This window comes from Notamacropus eugenii, chromosome 4 (assembly GCF_028372415.1).
Source record: "Notamacropus eugenii isolate mMacEug1 chromosome 4, mMacEug1.pri_v2, whole genome shotgun sequence".
Classification (NCBI taxonomy): domain Eukaryota; kingdom Metazoa; phylum Chordata; class Mammalia; order Diprotodontia; family Macropodidae; genus Notamacropus; species Notamacropus eugenii.
The window spans coordinates 316,949,389-316,976,114 of record NC_092875.1 but is presented as its reverse complement, the minus strand read 5'-3'; the positions used below and the strand labels follow the sequence as shown (position 1 = coordinate 316,976,114).

At 36.4% G+C, this 26,726-nt stretch overlaps 1 protein-coding gene across 3 annotated transcripts in view; it reads right to left on the bottom strand.

Moving 5' to 3' along the window:
• The window catches only part of RALYL (RALY RNA binding protein like), an 800,002-nt gene that overhangs the window by 120,049 nt on the left and 653,227 nt on the right, over positions 1 to 26,726 (bottom strand). For all 3 annotated transcript variants that reach the window (XM_072604984.1, XM_072604985.1, XM_072604986.1), the window contains one exon: positions 20,272 to 20,304. In XM_072604984.1, the coding sequence (XP_072461085.1) occupies positions 20,272 to 20,304 (33 nt within the window). The remainder of the gene's footprint in view (positions 1 to 20,271; positions 20,305 to 26,726) is intronic.

Genomic DNA, 26,726 nt, shown 5'->3' with positions numbered 1-26,726 from the left:
GCACAGCCCTCTCTTACTCAAAACAAAGTCAAGTGCAAATCATGTCATCATTTCTCTGAAGATGTAGTCTTTTTCTGCAACAAAGGATGAACATACACTCCTCTAACAGCAAGCACCCTAGCACACCCAGGATGAACTGCTAGCACAGGTTCTTGGATCTGTTTTTTAAAGGAAAGCAAATTTTAAGGGGTCGAAAATCATCTTTAATTATATTCACTAGTTCAGGGAAAAGTCAGCACCCTGAACAGAGAAAATACAAGCAGATAAATTAGCATAAAGACCAATAGACAGGGCTCTGCTGTCTGAATCAAAGTAATATTGCTATACACTTTACGTACACCACTGGATCGACAGGGCCTTTACATCTGAGCAGTTGGGGGTCTGAACATACAGCTATTCAGACTCTTGCTCAGGGAATCACAAGGTCCTTCTCATATGTGAGTCCCCCCCAAAGCAAAATATCAACTCAGAGAATATATATACTTCCCAGAGCCAGAAGGCATCACAACCCTCGTGACTTAGTGCCTAACCAATTTAGACCAAGAGGTATGGAAGCCTTCCTACAAGCAAGCCTCCCACTAAGCAAGCTCCTTCTTAGGCAGGACCCTCCCCCAACAAGCTCCACATGAGGCCTATTAATAGGAGGGGAAGATCTTATTATCCCATTAACATTTCATTTGGCCCTAAGATCTTTCATATCTCCATTACATAGGTAGCTTGTATCTGATTTTTAAGAAACAAGTATAACCTAATTATCACAAAATAAACAACACATCATGAACTTCACATTTAAAAGGTACATAGCAACATTACCAGAATGGCCACATGACCTTAAACAAACAAAAGTATGTAACATAACATATTCTACACCCTATATATTCTTTCGGGGTCAAAATCTTTGGGGAGTGAGGAACTAGCTCCTCCTCAATCCCAAACAAAAATGCCCAAGCAAAAGTCCTCTTGGGGGTGTGTCCTTCTCCCCACAATGCCCTTGCAGGTTTCCTCCTGGCACTCTCAGGTGCATGCTCTAATGAGCCAAATCCCAGTCTTAACAGTGCTCTACTTCCTACTTCCAAGTCCTGAGGGGCAGCTGGGCAACAAAGCCAACAGGGTAGGTCCTCTGGGGTTCGCAGCAAGTCCCCCAAAACGCCATAGATAACTTTATCCCCTGGGTCCCAAACCATCTCAGGGGAACAGGAACGTGGCAGGAAAGCACCTTCAGTGCTTCTGCCTTGCTATAAAGTTTTCATTTTGCCCCAGGGCTGATCTCCAAGCTCCAGCTTCTTCCACTTGCTGGAGCAGACCATTCCAGGCTCTTACCTGGGTCTGCATACATGCAGCTCTCTGCTCCTGCTCCAGGGCTCCATTCTAAGCTTTACCTGCTCCTGCCTGGGCCATGAGTACCATACACTTTCAGGGCCTTAACTCCTATAGCACAGTCCCAGGCAGGACTATTTCACTCATGTTATGGCCATCCCTACCCAATACGAACTTCTTTTTCTCCCGTAGCTGCTGCCCTGACTTCTCATCAGAAGCACTAGTGGGCTAGGGAGGAGGAAGGAGAGGTTATCTCCCAAGGGCATCCGGGTGCCACTCTGGGCACCCAGGAAACCACTCCTGTCACTTACATTCATATGTTTCCCCTCAGGCCACTGCTGCTCCTGGGGCTTCACGAACCATACAGACCACGACTGAGAAACAATGAACAATTATTCTAGTCCCCATATTTTCCTTTTTGTTTATTCAGATGCTGCTGACTACGCCATATGCAACAGCAAGCATCCTAGCATACCTAGGATGACCTGCTAGCACAGTTTTTTGGATCTGCTTTTCTTAAAGGAAAGCAACTTTTAAGGGGTCCACAATCTTTTTAAATTACATTCACTAATTAAGGGGAAAAGTCAGCACCCTGAACATCAGAGAAAATATGAGCAGAGAAATTATCATAAAGAACAACAGACAGGGCTCTGCCTGAATCAAAGCAACATTGCTATACACTTTACATACACCACTGGATTGAGAGAACCTTTACATCTGAGCAGTTGGGAGGTAGAAACATGTGACTACTCAGCATCTTGACCAGGGAATCAAATGGTCCTTCTCATAAGCAAATCCCTAAAGCAAAATACCAGCTTCAGAATACACATGCGCGCGCGCGCACACACACACACACACACACACACACACACACATACACACTTTCAGAGCCAGAAGTTATCGCAATCCTTCTACTCAGTGCCTAATTACCTCAGTACTAAAAACTGTGAAAACCTTCCTATAAGCAAGCCTCCTTGTAAGCAAGCTCCTCCTTAGGCAAGTTTCTCCCACAATGGGCCAGAATTTAAAGCAACAAGACATCTCTGATCAGATGTGATCATATAGGCCTATTAATGAATGGGGAAGATCTTCATATTCCATTAATGTTACAACTCCCCAAAACCTGCATAAGCAGAGTGTTCTCTAGCTTGAAATCTTTGACATTAATGTAGGTAAGCCAGGGTCCCATTTACTGATAAGTAGCATGCTTCTGCTAATATTATCTGGCTTGGAGATGTGTCGAAATGTACCCTTTTGCTAAAATCCAATCACACTAATCCCCAATGTACTATCATGAATAATGCCTTGCATATAGGAGTCATTTAATGAATATTTAGTTGAATTTAACTGAAATAAGTTTTTGTCAAACTATCTGTTCTCATGATCCAGATGCCCACATTTTGGCTATCTTTCTTTGTATTACTCTTTCAAAATTTTAAGTATTCCATGTTGGTCATTAAGTGCATTAAGTGCTATTGAAATAGTCTTAGTAAAATAAAATATTAGGCTTTTAAATGAATGGTACTGCTTTCTATTCCTTGGTTTAAATCTGAACTTTCCTTCTGCAACATCTTTCCCATAGCAAACTACGATCCAGGGCTGGATATGAAGATAGAAGCCCTGGGCTCATATCCTATACCTGTTATTACTACCTGTGTGACTTTGGACAAGTCACTTCACATTTTGGGACTCCAGTTTCCATATCTGTAAAATGAGGGAGTTGCGCTAGATTTCTAATGTCCTTTCCAGATCTAGATCTTTGACTTTATGAATGCTGAATTGTTCTTAGTTTATATCTTGGTAGAAAAATCTTCCTAAATGTTTATAATTATATATGCTTTTCTCAAAAGTAAAAGACTAACACATTTCAACAACAGACGACTACATTTGATAGAATACAAGTCCCCAAGCATGCTGGTTTCACTTTTCAAGAGGGAACATACAGATACTTACTTGAGACAAAGACTTTGAATACAATGCATTTCCAACTTCATCGTGGAAATAAGTAACAAGGGAATGTTAAAAAAAGGCAAATATTGGGAGCCCTGCTGTGTCATCAACATAAAACATACCATGTTATTTTTTCTCCTGATATTTACCTTAGTTGCCATAGTAAGTGGATTAGAAACTTCTCCCAACGGTCAATAGTATTTTTCTTTATAAAACTATGCAGGATTGAGTGGTGCATGACGTTAATGGCATTTGTTAATATTTCCTACTTCTCACAGACATTGATTAGACTATGATCACTGAATTGCCCTGGAGAACTAAATAGAAAATCTTTATGAATCAGAAAACATTTTGTACTTTGAATATGTAATTAAAATTAGTCAGAAGGCCAAATTTTGTGACCCATGAAAAAAGATAAACTATTCAGAGTTTGGATAAGTTGTATTTCATTGTGAAGTGAGAGTTTTGAATCTCTTGTCAGCAATTTTTATAATGCAAATATGGGTGCCACAATGCTGAAATCAATAAATAACATTTTTATGTTAACAATGATTTTCCTGAATAATGGGGGGCCATTATTCAGAAGTACATAATAAATGAAATGAATTTATAGACCTTAAATCACTTTAGGGTAGAGGGAGCCTCAGGGTTTTACTTGTAAGAAAAGGCTTTGGTCTTGGTTCTAGTTCTATGGCTTAACTTTAGTTTTCACAGAAAACAGAAATAATACCTGATCTACATTTCACAGCCATATGTAATGATTTATTGAATAATGTAAGAGCAAACAATATTTTAGATCATCTGAGAAAGGTCTCATAAACACAAAGCATTTCTTCATACTAATAAGTTAGGACTCAACTAAAATGTAGTTTTAGATAACAGTAGCTTACATTTCTAAAATACTGCAAGTGCTTTTCTTACAACACCCCCAGTGAGGTAGGTGATGCAAATATTATTATTCTGATTTTACAGATGATGAAACTGAGGCTCAAAGAGTTTTTTCCTTGAATTAATACTCAGAAATGTAGTTGGGCTGTATCTGGCTCAGAACTATAAAATTCTGAACTTGGCCAAAAAGCTTGAAGATATTTTTTAAAAATGTAGATGCCAAGAAGAAACCCCTTAGTCCTTAATGCAATGTTGTCTGAATGCTTTCTGATTTGAAACAAAAGCTCCTATTCTCTCCTCTAGGGTTGGATAACTTTCTTCTCCCTGAGATACTCTATGCTACCTTTGAGCTAAATTGCACCCATATCACCAAAGCTATTCTTTATTACTCCACTCACTTCCCATACAATCTGCCCCCATGTACTCCTCTGACACCTACATCTGCTTAGCAGATTCTGATATTTGAATCATGGTGCTTGACTAGGAGAGGCCTCTTCCCTTATCTTTTTAATTAATTTAACTGTGCCTTTACCTGTGATCATTCTCACAGAACTGGAACCTTGTTCTTCTAACTTATATAGATCACTACCTCAATAACAGCACTTATCTGTATCGATTTATGAGAATTAAACTAAAAATTAATGCATACAGATAAATTTAGTCTTGAAAATAAATACAATTACATTTTTAGGTAAAAAAAATGATTAACCAACCTTCCCTTCCCTAAGGAGGGATAAATATAAGGAAAATAAGAATGCTTTACTATTTATTCAGCAAATTTTGATTCTCACAATGACAAAGTCATTATTTACAAAGCTAATTTTAAAATACATTGGAGTAACATAGTATTTCAATAAGAATTAATAACAGTCTGTAACAATACATTTCTAGTATAATATTTAAGGACATAAATATCCGGTTAAATCATATGCATTCATTCCATAAAAATTCTGTGCACCAATGGCATTGTACTGAATCTTTCCAATTTGGTTTGACATTGGGAGGGAGTGGAATCTGCTTTAGTCAGAAGTTTCTCTTCTCTTTACTGAAATTTCTTGACCTACTATAATGCTCCTAAAAGAAAGGGAGAAATGGTATGAGAGTTATCCATGTATATTTCTAGTGCTTTTAGCCTGTTTTGTGGATGTTATTTTCAGATAGATTTATTGGCATTCCTAGATTGTATACTTCTTAGATACAAGAGGAAAATACTTGCAAATATCACTGGTTGCCCACAGGGCAGAAGGTTCTTTTCATTCATTCCCTCATTAAACATTTGGGGCAGGTAGGTGGTGCAGTGGATAGAGCACCACTGCAGGAGTCAGGAGGACTTGAGTTCAAACCTCACCTCAGACACTTGACACTCACTAGATGTGTGACCTTGGACAAGTCACTTAACCCCAATTGCCTCATCTTGGGTCATCTCCAGTCATCCTGACGAATGTCTGGTCACTGGATTCAGATGGTTCTGAAGGAGAAGTGAGGTTGGCGACCTGCACAGCCCATCCTCACTCAAAACAAAGTCAAGTGCAAGTCATGTCATCGTTTCTCTGATGGCATGTCTTCTTCGGCAATGAAGGACAAACACACACACATCAAACATTTATTAAATATCTACATTTGATGCATATGCAAAGGTTGCCACATGCAACATGATTTTACCTAAAATGGGGGGGCACAGGAAGGAGCAAATAAAATATTGAACTGGCAAATCACTGATATGTTCAAGACTTGTTATATAGCTGCCACTATTTAAAGACCAGATGTCAGAGAATTTACGAATATTCTTAGATGCCTTAAAATGCTTATTAAACAAAACTTTGGTCCCTATTTTAACTTTTAGATTGCTTATGATTTATAATGTCTTTTTCAACCAATCATGTCAATTCCCTATGCAAACTGCAACATTTGCCTTAATGTGGTGCTTTATTATAAAGCTGTAAAACACAGTGGTGAAAGCCCTTGCAGTGCCTTGATAAACCATTAGAAATGAAGCCCTGCACTGCTGCTTCGTTTACAGAGAGAACTTAAATAAATCTGTGTAATGGTTCTGTGTCTTTACTTCCCTCTATGTTAAGCTATATTTCTGCATAATGAAATCTGCAATTACTTACTTTTCCCAGGGGAGGATATTCAAGAGAAGAAATGAAAACCATTTCCCGTCTCAACCAGAATCTTCATCCCCCATGGCATCCCTTAATTGTACAGATTGTGAAAGGCACTCTCTCTTTGGCTTTACAGCATTTTTCTCACTCAAGAGTAATGAGTTCCCACTTCTTAAAAATGCATTCAGAAGCCCTTGCATTCAAGATACTACCGTCAAAATGCACACACACGATTGATTACCCAATTTATTGGTGATACTGTACATGTCATCATTGTGCAGCTTAAATGATTTTGACAAGTGCGGAAGGGTATCAGTGACAAGTGTAGAAATAAATGATGGGTTTAAGCTTTCAAATGTTTCTCCAGCGTTTCACTGAGTGGCAGGTTGATAAATTAAAATTATAGTTGCAGCATCATCCTGAAAGGTTTTAGGTTAAAAAAATAGTGCTCCAGAAATTTTGTATAGTCTCCGGAGAAGTAGCCTGAAGAACACCACAGGAAAAAATGAACAAGTGAATTTCCTAAAGGAATCATTAATTTTAAGGTAGCAGTGTCTCCTTTTGGAAAAACAAAAGTAAATTTTTAGGTGGAGAAGATTGCCTTAGTATCCTTTCTTCCTTTCTCTAGGAAAAATACAGCAAGTTGATGTCTTTTCACATTTCCCCTCTAGGCTTGGCCAATATGTAATTAATTCTTTGCTGTCAGATGCACACATTCGAAGTTTCAGATTGCCTTTCCATTGGAACATCTCATTTGTTCTTGATGTTACTGAACTTCCAGATTACAGTTTCTAGACAGTTCTTCTATCCTTTTATCAACTTGCTATGAAAGAAATTTCCAAGTTAATCAGTAACTCTCATGCAAATTTGTTTTCAATGGTGTCTTCTCTATTTGTCAGTTTCTGCTCTTTCCTACTGTCGCCAGCCTTGTCCTGAACCCTATGTAGTTATAGCTGTAATGCTTCTAACCGATCCCCTGTGCACACAGCCTCCATACCTTAACCATATCATTGCCCTGTTTATAAACTTTCAGAGGCCACCCAAGTAACCCCAGATGCCCATCATTTCATGACAATTCAAATTATCATCTGGCACAACCTATTTAATTTATAGATGAGGAAACTAAGTATAAGGGTGGGCGAGGTTTCTCATAAGTCAGCACCATTCCATTTTAGATACCTCTAAGGAAGCTCCATTTTGTGTTGAGTCAAAATGCACCTCACTAAAACTTCCAACAACTGGTCTTAGTTCTAAATTTTATATTCAGGAGCCATGAAGGAAAAAAAAAAGTCTGATTTCTCTTCCACATCACTTTAAATATTAGAAAGTAGCAATAACATGCCTCCTAACCCATTCATTCTTTACCAGATTTAATATCCCCAGATTCTTCAGCTGTTTTGGCTATTGTGAATAGAATGCTGGACTTAAAGTCAGCAAAACCTGAGTTCAAATCCTGCCATAGGCACTTACTAGCTGTGTGATTCTGTGAAAGTTATTGAATATCTCAGCCTCACTTCCTTCACTTGTAAAAACAAGAATAATAATCTCACATAGCTTACAGTATTATTAAGGACATCAAATGGAATAACAAATGTAAAGCACTTTGCAAATCAGAAAGCACTGTGTGAATATTAGTCATTATAATAACAAGGTAATAACTCCTCTGATAATTCCAACCTCTCTTTTCTGAACACATTGTACTTTATCAATATTCTTCTTAATAATGTGGAACCTTGAACTGAATAAAGAGGTCTAAATATGGGATCATCCATCACAGAATATTGTGAGAATATTGTCAATCTACTTTTGTACTTTATAATTCCATTATAGAATTTAAGATTAAATTAACTTGCTAACTCTAGTGGATATAGTTTGAGTTAGTAGTCAATTAAAATTTCCAAATCCTTTCACATGAACAATGTAATTTTTTTTTTTGTGTGTGGGGGAACAGGTCTCCTCAAGCTAGTATTTGTGAAAAATTTCCAAATTTTGGAACATAAGCATAACACTTTCCCATTTTCTTGATAGATTTCTCCTTGTCATATCTGGCCCATCATTTCAGACTTATGAGGATCTCTGGGGACTATGATTCAATCATCTAGAAGTTTAATTTAGCTATATCTCCTAGCCTAATCTTTTCTAAAATGCCATTAAGCATCCCAAAGCAGTATGCTGTAGACTAGTGTTATCAAATTCAGACAGAAAGAGATCCCTGCAAGCAGCAGAGATTGACCTAGAAAACCACAAATTAACATTGTCTATATTGTATTATATTTTTATTTATTACACATTTCTGAATTATATCTTAATCTGGTTTGGGCTATACTTAAGTTTGACACCTGTACAGTGATACCTTTTCTGTAGAGTACAGAACACTGGTTTTAAATGCTGAACATCTTATTTGAAGGTCTCATGATAACATTTATTGATTGTATGAGCTTGGGTAAATCATTTGGGCTCATTTGGTTCACAATTTCCTTATCTGTAAAATGATGGCATGGGTAATGGATTACAGTATCTCTAGATTTCCTTCTAGCTCTCTCAGTCTATCATCTTGTGACCAAATCTAATTATAAAATACTTATAAAATGGTGACCAGAACAGAAATAAGGGCAACATGCCACTACAGACATCCCTCCAGATTGACTTCAATCAAGACATTATGTCTAGTCAGTCAACAAGTTACTATTCCAAATAAATCATCATTGAGAAAGTATTTCTTCATTTTACTCATAGTTAAATAAGCCTTTTTTGTTTACCTTCATATTTTCCTTAGTCTCAATTCAGAATAAAGATTAGCCTTCTTGGTATTACTCTCACAGGTCCATGATATTCTTTTGTATTATCCATTGATTATGGGCTACTGCTTTCATTTTTAGTCATGCTTTTAAAATCTGAACTCTTTAAAGAATTCCTTTGTGAAATCACACTAGATTCTCTAAATGTCTTCCTCTATTTTTCCTCATTAAAATAATTCATACTTGCATAAGATGAATTCCTTTTCTGACAGACCCTCTTTCTTCTTGAGTTACCTCCTTCTTTAGAGATTCAGGATATATAGATCTTTTCCCTTTAATTCTTTGAAATTTGATTTCCTAAAATGTTGTATAAATATTTGGTGATGTTCAGCATTCCCCTTTTGACTTTAAGGAATTCAGGGATGATGTGGTTATATTGTTAAACTTCCGGTCCTTTCCATTTCACCCATTAGTTCCTACTTATTGGTCAGAATTAGGCCTACTGTAACAATTCTCCTTAAAATTTCTTCTACTTTGTGAGAAATAAAATTATCAACAAGCTAATTTAGGAATTCATCAACTGTTCTGCTTTGAAGGGAATAGTCTTTATGGAAGAGGTCCAAGTAATTGAAGTCTTCCATAATTATGAGGAAATCATTTTGTAAACCTTGAAGCACTATGGAAACGTAAACTATTACTGTCATTGTATCAAGCCTTTGTGCCATTTGGGGGATCCTTACTAATTTCATTCATCGAGATGGACAGTAAGTAGCGTATTATATAATGCTGCTTCTATTTTTTCTCATTCAAATGCTATCTACTCTTCCTTCCATTTCAGGGAGTTTCATTCAGCGATTGATTTAGATATATAATGCTTTTCTGTTGCCCCTTCTAAAAGATATGTCATTTGATCAAAGAATCTCTTTTAACTGCCATACTCCAGTCCAAAGTCCATTCCACTAAGTCTTTGTAATGGCTATGAGGTCAAATTCACCTGAATGAATTACATTTTGGGTAGTTAGGTGGTCTGGTGGGTCTGGAGTCAAGAAGACCTGAGTTTAAATCTAGTCTCAGATGCTAGCTAGCTATGAGACCTTGGGAAAGTGACTTACTATGTCTGCCTCAGTTTTTTCAAATGTAAAATGACTTTTATAATAGCACCTACCTCCCAGGTTGTTGTAAGGATCAAATAAGATATTTGTTAAGTGCTTACTAGAGAGCCTGGTTTATTTTTGTTATTGTTTCAGTGGTATCTGACTTTTTGTGAACCTGTTTGGAATTTTCTTGCAGAGATAGTAGAGTGGTTTGCTATTTCCTTTTCCAGTGCATTTTACAGATGAGCAACTGAGGCAAACAGGGTCAAGTGACTTGCCCAAGGTCACATAACCAGTAAGTGTCTGAAGTCAGATTTGAACTCATGAAGAGAAGTCTTCCTGATTTCAAGCCCAGTGCTCTATCCACTGATCTACTTAGTTGGCTCTCTGGTATATAGTAGGCATATAATAAATACTTATTACCTCCCCTTCATCTTATTGCCATTTTCAAATTCACTGTATTATCTATACTTTATGAGTATACACATATTTCTATGTTCATATGAATTGCTAATTTTCTTTCTAGTTATTTTCTTCAGTTAACTAATAAACACCTTCTCCACTGTTTTTCTTCAATGTAATACATGAGATATCCTCTATAATCTATAAATAATGCTATGTGGTTAATGTTCCCCTGTCCCATCCTTTTCCAATTTTCAGTTTAAAATACAATTATTTAGATTGTTAATCTCTGGGCAAGCATATTCTTCCCAATCATTTTGATAAGTGCCTCATTTCCAGCAAGGAAGTCACAACACAGTTATCTCAAATTTCAGTATTGAACACAATTTACATAGCCCGCTGTTCACATCCCATATCTTTCTATGTCTTCTAAAATTCCAGACTTCAAATTGAAGAAATGATAAAAACATAACTTGTGCTCTGAAATCCTTTAATTTTACTACCCAATTTTCCTTTAAGATGTTTTCTAGGTTTCTATAAGCTGGGTTTTTAATGTCTGGGTTTGTTCTGTTTGTCCTAAATAAAGATAAATTATAATAAATATAATAAAAATGTCATTCTCTCACACAAAGCATGTGAGGGGAGGTGCCTTGGCGTCATGGAAAGCACACTGGATTTGGAGGCAGACAACTCACATTCAAATTCTGTATTTACTTTTGATGTGATGCAGTCAGTCACTTTGGCTCTGAAGGCCTCAGTTTCCTCATCTGAAAATGAGAAGGCTGTCCTAGGTGACGTGTAAGGATCTTTGCCACTCTGGGTCACTTATCCTATGATTTCAAACACCTTTATTCATATCAGGTTTTTATAAGAGACTTACCTCTGGAAAGTCTTTCTCTGCAACATTTTTTACCACCTACCTTGAAATGCTAAATTTTACTTTTTGATTTTCCCTCATTTTCAACAGATTCTAGCTAATTTAAATAAAAACTAAACCATTTTAGAAAGGATAACTTTGCTTAATTAAATATTCGGTTTTCAAGAAAGATATAATGCAGTTTAATTACAGTATGAAAAGCAGTTGTGCTATGGAGAGTTAAAGGAGGATTATAATAATACTGTACAGTTTATTATGTTATTAAACAAAATTTCTCAGAAAACCAATAAAGGTAAAATGACAAAAAATTAGTAACGATAACTCACATTCAAAGAGTCTCATTGTAATTTTAAAATCATTCCATAGATTTGAAAAGAAATTGGTCTGAAAAAACATTTTTACATACTTAAAATGGTTTTCCTCCAAATGTAGATATGGGAGCCAACATTTAGTAACAGAGCTAATAATGGGAACTGAAAGTAAACCCTGAATTAGTGTCAGGGAGATTTGGGTTTGAATCCTGAGTCTAACAGTAGCTAAAGGTATAAGGAAGTCACTGAAGGTCTCTGAGACTCAATTTCCTTATCTGAAAAACATAAGAATACCTGTGGTAACTATCCCACAGGCTTGTTGTGAGGTCAAAATGAGACAATGTTTATCAGTCATCTTGCAAAACTGAAAATGCTTTAATAATGGCAGCTGTTATTACTGAAAGGGAACATGGCACAGTTGATAAAGACCTAGCCTTGGAGCCAGGTAGACCTGTATTCAGATTCTACCACGGACACATACTGGCTGTATGACCCTGGGCAAGTCACCAATACTCAGTTTTCTAGGCAACCTCCATAATACTGTATATGGCAGAGGCAGTGCTACTCTACATAAGTATAAGGAAGTTTCCTTACACAGAAGTTCTCTAAATCAAAGGTACAGTTCCTATTTCTATTATTATTATACTTGTCTACTTGTCTCCAAAAAGCAGGACTTGAAAGAATGGTTACAAGCTACAGAGTGACAGATGGGAGCTGTATGGAATGAAAAAGTTTCTGAAATTAGAGAAGCAATATGATGCCTAAAGAGGTAGTGGGGTTCCTTTTATGAGATGTCCCCAAACAAAGGTTAAATAAAGACTTGTCAGGTATGCTTCCCAAGGACTAGGAAAGGACAAGGAAACTAGCATTTTTTATGTACCTACTATGTGCCAGTTACTTTGCTTTTCACCTATTGTCTAATTTGATCCTCACAATAAACCTGGGAGGCAGGAATTATTATGACTCATTTTACATTTGAGAAAACTGAGGCAAAAAGAGGTCAAGTGACTTGCCTAGAGTCACATGGCTTGTAAGTGTTTGAGGCTCGATTTGAAATCAGGTCTCCCTTACTCTAGTACCAGTTCTCTGTACACTGTACCACACAGCTACCTCTATACCTCTATAAGCCCTTTACAAGAAATTCTTGCTCAGTTGTGGCTTGGATTAAGTGGTCTCTTACATTCTCCCTTCTAATTTGAAATTCTGAGCTCCTAAATTACAAAGCTTGCATGGAAGTATAATATAGTAGTGATGGGGGCACTTCAATAGTGCTGACATCCACTGAAGTTCTTTTTTGACCAAAAGCTGGGAAGTTAATACATTTTTGGCTTGCTCTGATTCACTTCAATTTAGTACATGAAACATTTGTCAGATACTTACTTACTCTGGCCATGGGTTAGGAATAAAAAGACAAAATGAAAGTCAAGATAACTTGAACAGTATAATTTCATCCTTCACAAGATAAGAGGACTTGACAAGGGGACTGCTTTTTTGACTTGAATATAACCAGCAGAGAGTAACTGCTTGCTGAAGTAGAAACGATGGAATTGGGAGGGGGCAGGCAAAAGATGATTTTACATTAGATTTTATAATATGAAAGGTTATAAAGACTGGCATAGTCTGATATATATACTGAAGATTTGGGGAAAACAAGTTCCTGGTTCTCAGAGAAGGTTAATTAGGATCTCAGTGCCTAAACTTTCATCGGAGATGCTAGCAAGTAAGGGCTGAGATACTCACTAGAATGAAATTCTGAAGATCAAAGAGAGATACTAGGAAGAAAATAAGTAGTCATGAGACTGATGGGGATGCATCAACCAATTTAAATTTTTAGAAACAGGTATAGAAGTCACAAGCTCCTGCTGGTAATGGAATGAATAGAATAGCAAGGTATGTTCTTATAAGAATAGTATCAGAAGCTTTCAATCTCAAAATGAGCTGAGGCTGGGAAAGAATAGTAAAGACAACCAAAAGGCATTAATTTTTTTTTAAGTTAAACTTGTAAGTAGAGGATGTTCAAATAAGGATGTGACTATTGCTTCAGGTGGACAGGATGATCTGGTAAAGGATAACGGAGAAGAGGTAGAAATAATGTAACTCTTACTTTGCTTTTGTTTTCTCTGATAAGGAAAATGACCACTGAATGAAAGAGGGAAGGTAGAGTTCAGAATAAAAGTGGTAGGAGTCAACAGAGTCAAAATGTCAGGATACAAAATTCCTGGAATTTTAGGTTACATTGTGAGATACTTTGCAGTACACAGGAGAAGATGGTATTGATGGACTTGTCCATGACCAACCTAGGCACCTTAAGCTTAACCTGTCCAAAAATTATCTTTTCTTCAAAACTTCATCTTCCCTATCTGTCCCAATGGTGGCACTATCATTTTTACTTGAGCTTGAAACCTAAGCCTTGTCTTTACTCTTCTATTTGAGCCCCACATCTAATCAGTTTTCATGTGCTGCTAATCTTATCTCTTTAATCCTTTACATTTATCTCCTCCTATGCATTTCGTTTTCTACATCCCTCTGCTTCCCCAACTCAGGGACTCATTATGTATTACATGAATGACAAAGTCTTTTAACTAATATCCCCTCTCTCTAATCTATCTTTCACTGATATGTGTGTTCAAATAGTTCTTTGATCTCATCAAACAGGGAGTTTTCCTCAATGATCCAGTTCACAATCTATCCAAGTCTGTCTGTCTGATATAATTCAATTATTTTCTCCCAAAGTCTATATACTGTGTGCTGTCTATACACAAAGGCTGAAGGCCTTTCTCATTTTTTCTTGACATTGTGAGAGTACAAGGGCACTATTCTGTTTGCCCACCTGTCATCCTTTGCTTCTTTTATTGTCATCAACTCCTTGAATTTCTCATTGGTTATATCAGGGGTCAGCAAACTATAGCCACCAGGCCAAATCCTGCCCCCCCTCCTGGTTTTTGTTATGACCACATGCCATTATTGTATTTAAAATATAAAAACCAGGTATAGTTTTCAGGCCATACAATATGTGGGGTGCAATATTCAACTATAGTTCCTAGACCCTTGGGATATATGATGCAGCCTTCTCACACCCAGTGCCATCTGTCTCTCTATTGCCCATTAGTTGATGTTTTTTTCCCCTTCTCTTCTCTTAAGACCTTAAGAAATCTGACCTGGGGATAGCTAGTTTTGAATATTGCTTTTATATTAACTATATGATAACAGGCAAATTACTTAAACTCTCTACTACTTAATTACTTCATCAATAAATTGAGGATAATAATATTTGTAATATCTACTTAAACAGCTATTGTGGGTAATCAAGTGATACTTCCTATGTAAAAGTACTTTGTCATCTTTAAAGCACTATACAAATTTTAACCATTATTATTAAAGCCCAGCTTTGGCGCACCTTTTCCATGAATCTCCTTCTTCTTGCTTCTTAACCTAACAGCCATAGTGTAGATAAAAGAGAAGTGGGTTACAGTCAGAAGACTTGGGTTTGAACTCTGTTATTCTTTGTATTCTCTCTAATTGAGTAAATCAATCAACTTCTCTGCACTGTTTCCTCTTCTATAACTTATCTCAGAAGAGATTCCTTTATGTCTGAAATCCTACAATGGCTCTGTCTTCCAATTTTCTTAGAATACTTTGTCTTGATCCTCTTTTTATCCTAAACATATCTTTTTATTCTTTTCATATTTTAAAATCTTATTTATATGCCCCTTGTTTTTAGATTAAGTTCCTATAAGACAATGAACTTTGTTCTCTTTCTTTTTCTTTTCTTTTCTCTTTCCTCCCTCCCTCTCTCCTTTCCTTCCTTCCTTCCTTTCTTCCTTCCTTCTTTCCTTCTGTTCTTGATATTGAATTAAGTTGCCTACCATAAGCCAGGCATGGTGCTAAGCTCTGGAGCTACAAAGAAAGCCAAAAGATAGTTCCTGCACTGGAGGAATTCAGAGCCTAATGCAGGAAATGACATAAATGCAACTATGTACTAACAAACTACACTAGGATAAATTAGAGTTAATCAACAGAAGAAAAGTGCTAACGTTGAAGGAGATTAGGAAAGGTTTCTCACAGAAGGTTGGATTTTAGTTGAGACTTGAAGGAAGCTAGGGAAGTCAAAAGGTACAGATAAGGACGGAGAGTAGTCTAGGTATGTGAGACAACCAGCAAAAATGCCTCTCTGATGATGGCCTGTCGGGTATGAAAAATGGCAAAAAAGCTGTGACACTGGATTGAAAAGTAAGTGGTTGTGGTAGAAGTGGGGAGGAAGGAAGGCGAATGAAAGCTGAAAAAGTAGGACAGGGTCAAGTCATGAAGGATTTTGAAGGCCAAACAGAGGAATTTATATTTGATTCTAGAACTGATAGGGAGCACCAGAGTTTATTGAATGAGGAGTGGAGGAGGGTGACATGTTCAAATCTGTGCTTAAGGAAGATAACTTTGACAGCTGAATGCAGTATGAACTTAAATTAAATTGGGTGATGGTTGGTATCCTGTGCGTAACTGGATTTCTGCAGTGGTAAGTAAGATATCGCCACAACCAAACACTGTTTAAATCACTTTTAGTCTAAGGGAGGATTCTAGTTCGTCTACCTTTTCCTTAGATGATAAGGGGAAGAAGGGGAAATATAAAACGATTTTCCAATGGTTTTATGTCTTCAAATTTAGGCCAGGGCTTTCAGAGCCCTGGCTCTTTATTATTCTATGTCACATTAAAGATATTTTTCTCAGATGAACTATCATAATAATAAATGTCAGTCAATATAATTAACAAAAATGAACTTGATTTTTTTAATCCCCAAATTGTTCAGGCTTAAGTTACAGCAAATAAGAATTTAAAAATTTTCTAAAACATGTATATGTGTATACATATATGTGTATATGTATTTGTATATAGTACTACAACAGATAATTCACACCCTGAACATGTCAATACTTAATAAACTTAGGAAATTTTGTATGTCTCTGGTCCTAGATAAGTGAAGTCTGGCTAAATTTCAGAGAATCCAACACTGCTTTCAGGTAAGAAGGAAAATGAGGAAATATGCCTTGTTTTGTTTTCAAGACCTATCAGGGGCTTGAGGGATTCAGATTTTGCAGATGTAGCCTAGGGGTAAAAGTGAGGCATGGCAAGACTATATACATAACTGCTACTTTATGTTAACATTGAATGGAATTTCCATTGGCGAATCTGAGGGAAATTTAAACTGATGACCTTTTCCTTAAGTGCCAGGCCTAGAGGCCTGTGGGCTACCTGAGTCTTCTTACCTCACCTCCCGAAGTCTTCGGTTGGCCAAACCAGATGCTCGTATGAGAGAAAGGACGTTCCAGAGTCGAACAAGGGTTGAGCTTTATTTCAGGGTCTAGTTACAAGTGCAGGGGAATTCTTCCTTAGGAGGGATAGAAGAATCTCCCAAGGAGGCAAAGATCTTACAATAAGAGATTGGAAGTAGAAGTACAAGAGGGGAGAGAGGGGGAGGGGAGAGAAGGAGAAGAGGAAAAGCGGAGCCTTGTGTCCTCTTTGGCTCCTCACGTGCTAAGAGCTTTCAGGCTTCCCTGATCCTACTTAACTCTCCAGTCTCATAGTTTGCATCTAAATACCGTGCTGTTAGATAACAATAGTGTGCCCAGATCCGGGACAATCTCGAGGGCGGGGAGATCTCTCTCCCATCACCTTTCTCACGGGAAGAGGCGGAAATACACGAGATAGCTCGGTTCACCTCGATTCCCAGCCGTTTCCTGGGGGGGTCTCGTGAGAGCTCTAAGATTTAGAAGTTCCCACCTTTACCCGCCCGAGACTGTCCACATGGAATTGAGTTTCCAACCCCAACACTTAAGAAGTTCAGATTCTGATCATAGCTCAGTAGTCTTTCTTCATGTGCTAAACAATTTTAGATTTACAAATATTTCTGCTGAATTTAACATTTGCTGCTTTAATCTCAGTTTTCACAGTGGCAGGTAAGTTTTATATACCAATCACTGTATATAGATATCAAGGCAGGGATTTGATTCACAAATTTATACTAATTACAGTAAACATTAAATATGTATTGACATTTTCTTCCTGTTTTGCAAAATTTATTTACAGTTATTGGTTCTTATCAATAAAGATATAACAGCTTGTTATTTTTCTTACTTGACAGTTGATTTACATGTACATTTCTTTCTTCTCCATACAAAAATCATCTTTTTGTGACTGCATGTGACTATGCAATGCATATAAAAGAAAAGTTTTATTTTCTGATCTAATGTGGAATACTAGCTCAGTAATAATTCAGTTCTCTGGCTGCCATTGGGATCCATTATGGGTCCATTATGCCTGAAAATGGCTCATAGAACAGTAATAGTCCAGTGGAGCAGTAAGTTACTAAATAAGGCCCTAATGGCCTAGAAGAGTTAAAAGCAGCTTCTTGGGATAGATTACTGTTAACCAGTTTAGGCCTTAGCACAATATATATTTTTTTCATCTAGTAGAGACAGAAATTGTTCTTGAGAAAAATGGGACCAGACTTTGACGTCACTTAAAAATCCATAGAACAGTAATTGCCTTTGCCAGTGAGACAAATAACTTGTTGCTTTAATTAGTATAGTAAGAGAGGCATTGTGGCAATGGAAGAAGAGTTAGTCTTAGAGCCACCTGGATCCAGTCTTGTCTCTGACACACATTGGTTGTATCACTCAGGGCAAATCACTTAACCTCTCACTGCTCTAGATAGATTCTCTAATACTTTAAGGTGATTGTCTGCATTGCTATGGAAGATCCTCACTGGAAACTCCCTATGCCAACTAAATTATGGTTCCAGTCCCAATTTCCATACCCCCTAATTCTGTGTGTCAATATAGCAGATGACTTTATCATGCCAATATACAATTGCAAGCAAAAATACAGAAAAAGTGTGAGAGATTCAGAATCTGTGCTGGAATAATACTATCACTTGTTGATCCAGCTTTGGTTCTAGGGGATTAAGTTTTCTCAAAAAACAACATGGCCTTCACATCTGTGGGCTGCATACTGCTTACATAAACACTGGCTGAATTTTACAGAGTTATGAATTGACATGCAAACAACTATCATTCTTTTGGGTTAAAACCTTGACTAAAGTTTCAAGAAGGGAATTAAACATGTAAAATATGAAAAACAAAAGTGATGTGGGATACAGTTTTGATATTATGCAAACAAAAACTGGAATCAACTCAGACTAGTTCATGAGAAGAGAGAACACTACCCCAAAAAACAAAATGGAACAAAAATCCTGCATCAAGTGAGATCAAAGTGTTACTTTAGTCCCTTTTGACAAGAGAATGAAAATTGGAAAATTAAAAATTCGTATCAACCATAAAGCAAATACCAAAATGTGGAAAACAAATCTGCCAAAAGAGTTTATATGAAACAAATTTGTTTTCTATTTTAAAATTTTCTGGTCAACATACACAGCATTTCCCTCTCTCTACTTCCCTTCCCAACATTGATTCTACTGTTTGTTACTTGGATTGTGCTTAAATGTATTTCTTAGAAGCTTGGGAAGGAAGAAGAAATTCCACTGGTCAGTGGATGAGTTTAGTACTTGACATCTAACATCAAAATTTGCAAGTAATGGGAAAAAAGTAATCCTGATCATTTCTAATTAAAAGCCTTTACTATAATGTTTCTGGCTAACCTCGTCAGCTTTAGTTCAGTTTTCTGTACAAATGCACCATTATTCTTGCCAACTTGCCTATAGTTTCCTTATAAGCCAACACCCAGAGAGAACATAATTGTTCTCTTTTTTGTGTTCAATGCCACACATCCTTATACCAGGCATTAAAAGTCATTAATACTAGCTAATTGACTAGCTATCAATCAGAATGAACTTTCATATTTCACAAAATTTACTCCTCAATGACAAAAAAGAAACACAAACATTCAATGAACTCTGAATTGCAATAGTGGCACATGTACACTATAGCCAGCAGCGCCATCACATTATGATATCAGTGAAAGAGCAGCTGGAATTTGAGACCCGTGTCATGATTGAGCAGTTACCCAGCAGGGCCGGTTAGCTTGCAGCCTCACCTTTATCTGCCTCAGGACTCTTCCTCTGTGTGTTCAGAGCAGCATTCAATATGATGGTGTTGGGGAGATGAAAGTGAGATAAGAAAAATGGAAAAGAACATATACTGGAAGACAAGTTTAGAAAAGTTGAGAAGAAGCAATGCTGAATCAGAGAAAATGAGAGAAAAAGAGTGAAGAGAAATTGGAGAGGCAGAAATGTTAAGATTAAGAGGACCTGGGAGAGCAAATACACAGAACTAAACTTACCTCTACATTGTAAATCTCTCTTTTAATTTGCTTTGTGTTCTATTTTGTTGAAGGGTATAAAACTTTATAATCATTCATCAACTGAATTATTCATGTTTCATAATTATTAATTGTATATATTAGATGGCAAATTTTCATAAAAGAAATTTAAAAACATAAACATCTATGGTGATGTATGAATAAAACATGCATTGATATGACTTCATATGGAATATGGAATTTACATGATATCAGAAGGATTCTATTATTCAACTGAGTTAAGCAACTAATGTTGAAAGAAGATTTGCAGACATACTCACCCAACAGACAGGAATGGCTCCTTTGATTCAAGTCTATCAAGTAAATAACACATATTTCAAAACATATACACTGAAAATAAACAACATGCTAAGCATTTTCAAGATGCCTTTTCATGGAAACAGTAAAATTATTGCATCTGCAGGCACATAAATGCATAATTTAGTAATTTTGAATAATCAGAAAATATAAAATTACTTCACCCCTTGTAAATTAGAATGATTTCTCTGTGGATTAATTTAAAGCCTATCTGAAATGGAATAATGTTCTCATTTAAAAGAGAATTTTGTCTGAGTATAATAATAATAATAAAAAACAAGTAAACGGATAGAATGATCTGTTTTTACCATATGTAGTATTCATGAGGAATTTCTTTGTAGGAGGGTCCATATACTATCTCTTTATGATTTCATGACTAGAATAAGTTTGTGTTTCATTTGACCAGATTTCATTTCAATAACCAATTTCCTTGGTATTTAAGGTATGTATTTTGTGTTTGTTGTTTAATCATTTTTTGTTATTTCTGACTCTTTTCGACACCTTTTGAAATTTTTTTTTTTTTTGGCAGAGATACTGGAGTGGTCTGACATTTCTTTATCTAGTTCATTTTCCAGATAAGAAAACTGAGATCAACAGGGTTAAGTGACTTGACCAGGGTCACACTGTTAGTAAGTATTTCAGGTCATGTTTGAATTTAGAAAAATGAGTCTTCCTGTCTGCGGGCTGGCATTCTATCCACTGAGTCACCTAGTTCTCCACTGTGCCACTTTGCTGCACAATTCCTTCATGCTTTGAGGAGGCCACTTAATGCATTTTTACACATGTTCTCAGGAGTAATTTCTTCCAAAAATAATTTGCATCCATCAATGCTCAGATCAATTCCATAGGACTATTACTATTTGTCCTGAAATAAACAATTTCCAAAATTTATCTTCTAGGAAATGCAATTTTTAAAAACCCTATTCTTTCACAATGTCCATTTTCATTCAGAATGCAAGTTCATTTGTCATTAGAAAGAAATAACATATTAATGAACTGTATTTCTATTTTGCTTTTTGTTATAAATTATAACTTTAATTAACATTTGCCTTAACAATAATTACTAGAAAATAAATTTCACAAGATATATTTAATTCCATAGAATAAGACTCAAGAAACACACTTTTTTGTATGCAAAAAGTTCTAATCCTTTACATAAAATTGGCTTTGGCAATATAAGCCATAAACATAATTTATTGAATTTTTCACTAACAACTTTGTGTTAGATATTTATTATATACATTCCAGAATCCACTACTTTCTACTTTATTTATTTTTAAAGTCATTAAATGACAAGATTATCAAGTAACCACTATAAGTATAGTATTACACATAGCACTTTACATGTCCCATTTTAGGGATGTAAATTACAGATTAGAAAGAAGGGACATTATTGATACCTAGACTCCATAAGAACCAAGGTGAATGATCTTTAGTAATGCCTTTATGTCACTAGCTGTACCATATGATATTGGACAAGTGACCTTTTTTTAGGGCTCAGTTTCCTTATTTTTAATATGAAGTAAATAATCATACTAGATAATCTCTGTGATATTTTCCAGATTGAGAGAATATGTTTCATGAATTAAGTCAATAATTTCTAGCAATAAACCAGCTATCTACTTGACAGGTCAAGACTTCTGTCCTATAAAAATGGTACTTTTTGATTTTATTTTCCTTTTATAAATATTTTAAAATGGGACAAAGTTTAATCCAAATAAATACTGTTAAAGATACTTCATGAGTTTCTTATAAGTATTCTTACAATGATTTTTGTCAAATACAAGTAGTACTTTTAGTGATTTTCTTGGAAATTTTAACTATCAAAAAGCTCTAACACACATTTCTTGCACTCTAGAATTTTATTAAGGCACCAACATGCAAACATTAATCAAAGAGAACCTTATATAATTTCTTAGTCTCTTCCCTATAATGCTATTGTTAATAATTTTAACCCAAACTCTATCCCAAAAATTTAATGTATTTAAATTGTTCGCTGGCTTATGAAACTTGATAGTAGCATAGAAAATATGTAAAATTTTATCCAGATTTAAAACCTTAAAGTCATTCTTTATTATTCTTTCTCTTTTATTCACAATTCACACATACCTTACAAACTAATCACAGAGCTGCCACCTCAGTTCAGAGTCTTATCATTTTCTTGCCTGTGTTGTTACAATGGTCTCCTGATTGGTTTCCCTGTCAGAAGTCTCTCCCCACTCCAATCCATGCTCCATACAGTTGTCAAAGTGATTTTCCTTCAGTGCAGGTCTGACCATATTGCTATCCTATTCAAACGTCAGTGGAATGACTCTCTTTTGCCTCTAGGATAAAATGTAGACTCCTCTGGCAAGTCCTTTGCATTTTGGACCCTTCCTATCTTTCTAGGCTGGTTATACATTATTTCCCTTCTTATATTCATTATCCAGACAAACTCTCTGTTCCTCACACATGGCACTCCATTTCCTATCTCTGTGTTTTGAAAAGGCCATCCCCCAAACTTGGAACACATTTACTCCTCACCTTTACCTAAGAGTCCCTCTTTTCTTTAAAGATGCAGCTCAAATGCTATCTTTTACATGAAGTCTTTCCTGATCACCTCAACTGCTAGTGCCCTCTCTTCTTCACTGCCATATGCATATACTAGTATTTTTTCATCTTTGTATCCTGATCACCTGGCATATTTGTTCTCCAGTTGTTTCAGTCTTATCCAATTCTTTGTGATCCCATTTGAGATATTCTTTGCAAAGATACTGGAGTGGCTTACCTTTCTTTTTCCATCTCATTTTACAGATGAGGAAACTGAGGCAAACAAGTTTAAGTGACTTACCCAGGGTCACACAGCTGCTAAGTGTCTGGGACCAGATTTGAACTCAGGCCTATCTACTGAACCTAGCTGCATGACATATGGCAGGTGCTTAACAAATACTTGTTGATTGTATGGTTCTCCATCTCCCTCAAATTTTCTTCTTACACATCTCTTGCATATGCCCCAACCTCTTTATTGGTATAATAATCATTATGGTCTAGGGCCCTATAATTTCATCACTTTACTATTTCTAAAGACTTCTAAGTGGCCATTTTGATCCTGGTCTTTTCCTGCTTTTAATTCAAAATTGATACTACCGACAGATTAATTTTCTTTAAATGTTGCTTCCATTAAATGAAGCTCCTGGCTAAAAAAAATAATGGTTCCCTATTTTCTACTGCATGAAATCCAAATTTCACTGCCTGGTTTTCAAGGACTTCCATGATCTGGCCTGTTTTTCACATTTACTTTTATTTTCCACTATTTCCCAAAACATACCATCTACTTTAGTCAGGTCAGTTTTCTCACTCTTCTTCAAACATTTTAAACTAATTTCTGGCCCTGAATCTTTGTATAAATTATTTTATTAGCCTGGAATGCCCTCCCTTCTCATCTGCAAGTATAGAAATCCAATACTTTCCTGAATGCTCGACACAAATTTCTAAACTCCTACATCCCTTGTACTGTAAATCACACAATTTAGCATTTTCTACATTTTACTTTTTATTGTGCTATCATTTTGAAGTGTGTGTGTGTGTGTGTGTGACAGATAAAGAGTGAGAGCAAGATCGAGAGTGAGAGAGAGAGAAACAGAGAGACAGAAACAGAGAGACAGAGAGACAGAGAGTGAGTTTTGCTTCCTTAAGTAGTTTGCAAATTCTTTTAGAACAAATCTTTAATTTCTTCCACATACCTCACAAAACCTAGCATAAGGCTACAGTCTTCTTTTTTACTTTCTGATTGTTTCAGAGAGGCAAGTAGATGTGAAGGCAATTTGACTTTTACATTACTCACACCTCTGACTTTCAAGTTGGATTCAATGACTGATATCATTGGACAGATATGTATTTGACCTATTCTTAGGGATGTGTTTCTCAACAGACTATATATTCCATAACACTTTGTGGTAAAGACCATAAGAATCCTGGTGGTGGTGTGTTGGAGTGAGAGGTGTCTGTATGTGTGGTTGTGGTGGGGGGAAATGATTCAGGGATATCATTGAGAGTGCATACTTTTCAAGGTTAAATTTAGATATTCAAAGAAAGATAGGAAAAATATCCCCATAATTATCCTGATTCCCCCCCCCCCCCCCGGACCTAGGAAAAGACAGTAAGTGGTGCCTCTCACAGAAGCAGTGCTAAGAAAATTGCACTGGACCCTGGTATGAGAATACTATGCTGTGATAACCTGTAGAATAGCAAGAAAGTTCCTGTCCAATGGAACTAATGATCAAAAAATGTGTAGAACCAGTACATGCAACTGTGGCACTTTCTATAATCCTTCAGTCCATGAGGAGAACTCTCTACCAGTGCTGACTCTCCTAAGTTAACACACTTCATCCTTCTCTATACCAGGAAGAAGTTGGGGGGAGGGGTTGATGAATACACAGGTTTTATGTTCATTTCATACCAATTGAGCTTTAATTAAGAGTGAAATTCTGATCTGGGATTTGGGGGTACTGGAGACATTTGAAACTTCTATAATATACTTGGAAGTTTGTTAATTTTATTATACCTAATCCAGTCAAGCAATTTACTAAGGTTATGACCTTTAAACAGGTTTTGACTGATACAGATGGTGGGAAGAAATGACTGCAGAGAGTAGCTTGATAGAGGCATAAGCCATTAATTGAATGAGTTACATTCCCTGAACAGGGAGTCGGAGTGATGGTGCTCATTAATAATCATTCCTTTCCATGGTCCTGACACATGACTACTCGTAGTACAGAAAGATGAGGGATTGTCACTATCTACCTCAATTTCCTCATATATAATATGGGGATGATAATAGTGTCTACCTCACTGTGTTATGAGAATCAAATGAGTAAGCATGTATAGAGCACTTTGAAAACCTTAAAGAACTATATAAATGCTATACTATTATTACTATTATTATTATTACCCTAATATGCTTAAAGTAAACTGGGAATAGGGGTTACAGGGGTTACAGGAGTTGAGGTAACTGAAGAAGTAAGAAGCCCAGGTGTTTAAAGGGATAAGAATTAAAGCAAAGAAGAAAACTGTGAGACAAGAAGAGAACTTCTTGTAGAGGGATAAGGAAATATCATGGACCAGGATAGGAGGGAGGAAAATTTAAAGGATAAGAGGTGAACCTCGAGTGATGGAGGCAAAGGAAGTATCTTAAAGTGGCAGTGGTAAACAAGACATATGCTTTTTTTGCTTTTCAGAGGATGGGAAAGAAGGGATAACCAACCTTGAAGAGAGTTATAAGAGATATGATGTTTTCAGGAAATAGCCAGGCTTCAGATAGTGACAAAAGAGGGAAGAAATGGGATAGGGAAGGAAGTTTATTAATAAGGCATGGTAGAAAGGCAGGGTAGAAGAGTAAGACTTAGAAGAACTAGGGATGAATTTATTATTGGTGTTTGGTTTGGGGATGGAAGTTAGCATGCCCTGTCTTTACCATAGTTATCTTCACTGATTCTGGGCTGATCCTGTACATTCTATATGACAAGATAATGAGGCAGGAGAATGCATGTAATGTGTAGTAAGTAACATGGCAGGCCCTGGCAGGAGATCCAATGGTCATGAGACAGTGGAGATGCTAGCAGCCCTGGGGTCACATAATATTCCCTGATGTAACTTTGGCTTTGAACTCTGAATTACAAATTCTGAGATACTCAGCAGGATCATTCAATGAGTGGGGAATTTATTTATTGCCTTTGCAACAACAAGCCAAAGCAAGTTGCCTACAATCTTTCTTCGTTGTCCACTCTAGTACAGTCTTAGTCAGAAAAATCCATAAGGGCAACATTAAAAATCTCACAGCACTTAGTACAGTGATAATTGGTCAAGTCTTAAGAAGACTCTCATGTCAGGATGAGTCCTTGCCATATTCATGGTTAATACCTGGCACATGCAAGAATCTCTCCATGTTGATGATGAAAGATAGGGAATTTTCACAGCTTTGTACTGGATGGCTATGTGGGTATATACACAAATCAATCATGCTATTATTGTTAATTGACAAGAAGCAGGCTCTATTCAAGACCAAGGAACAAACACAATCATGATGTCAACATTCTACACAGGAATTCCACCCCTTGATAAAGTATGAGTAGTAATAAGTCTTCCAATTTGAGTATTTCTTTTCTCCTGAGACCATAACCTGTGGTTATGTTACACAGATCTCCAAATCCACTACCAGAATAATCTTTCTCCAATACTTCTTTTTAAAAAAAATCATAAGGCTTCCTTGCTCAAAAATCTTCAGTGATTTTCCATTTCCTTCAGGATAAAATCTGAACTTCTTAACTTGTCATTCAAAGTGCTCTAAAATTTACACTCAAATTATCTTTCCAAAGTTAACACCTACAACTTTCATGATTAAATTCTCACTGAAGTTCCCTGATGTTGGTCTCTTCATTAT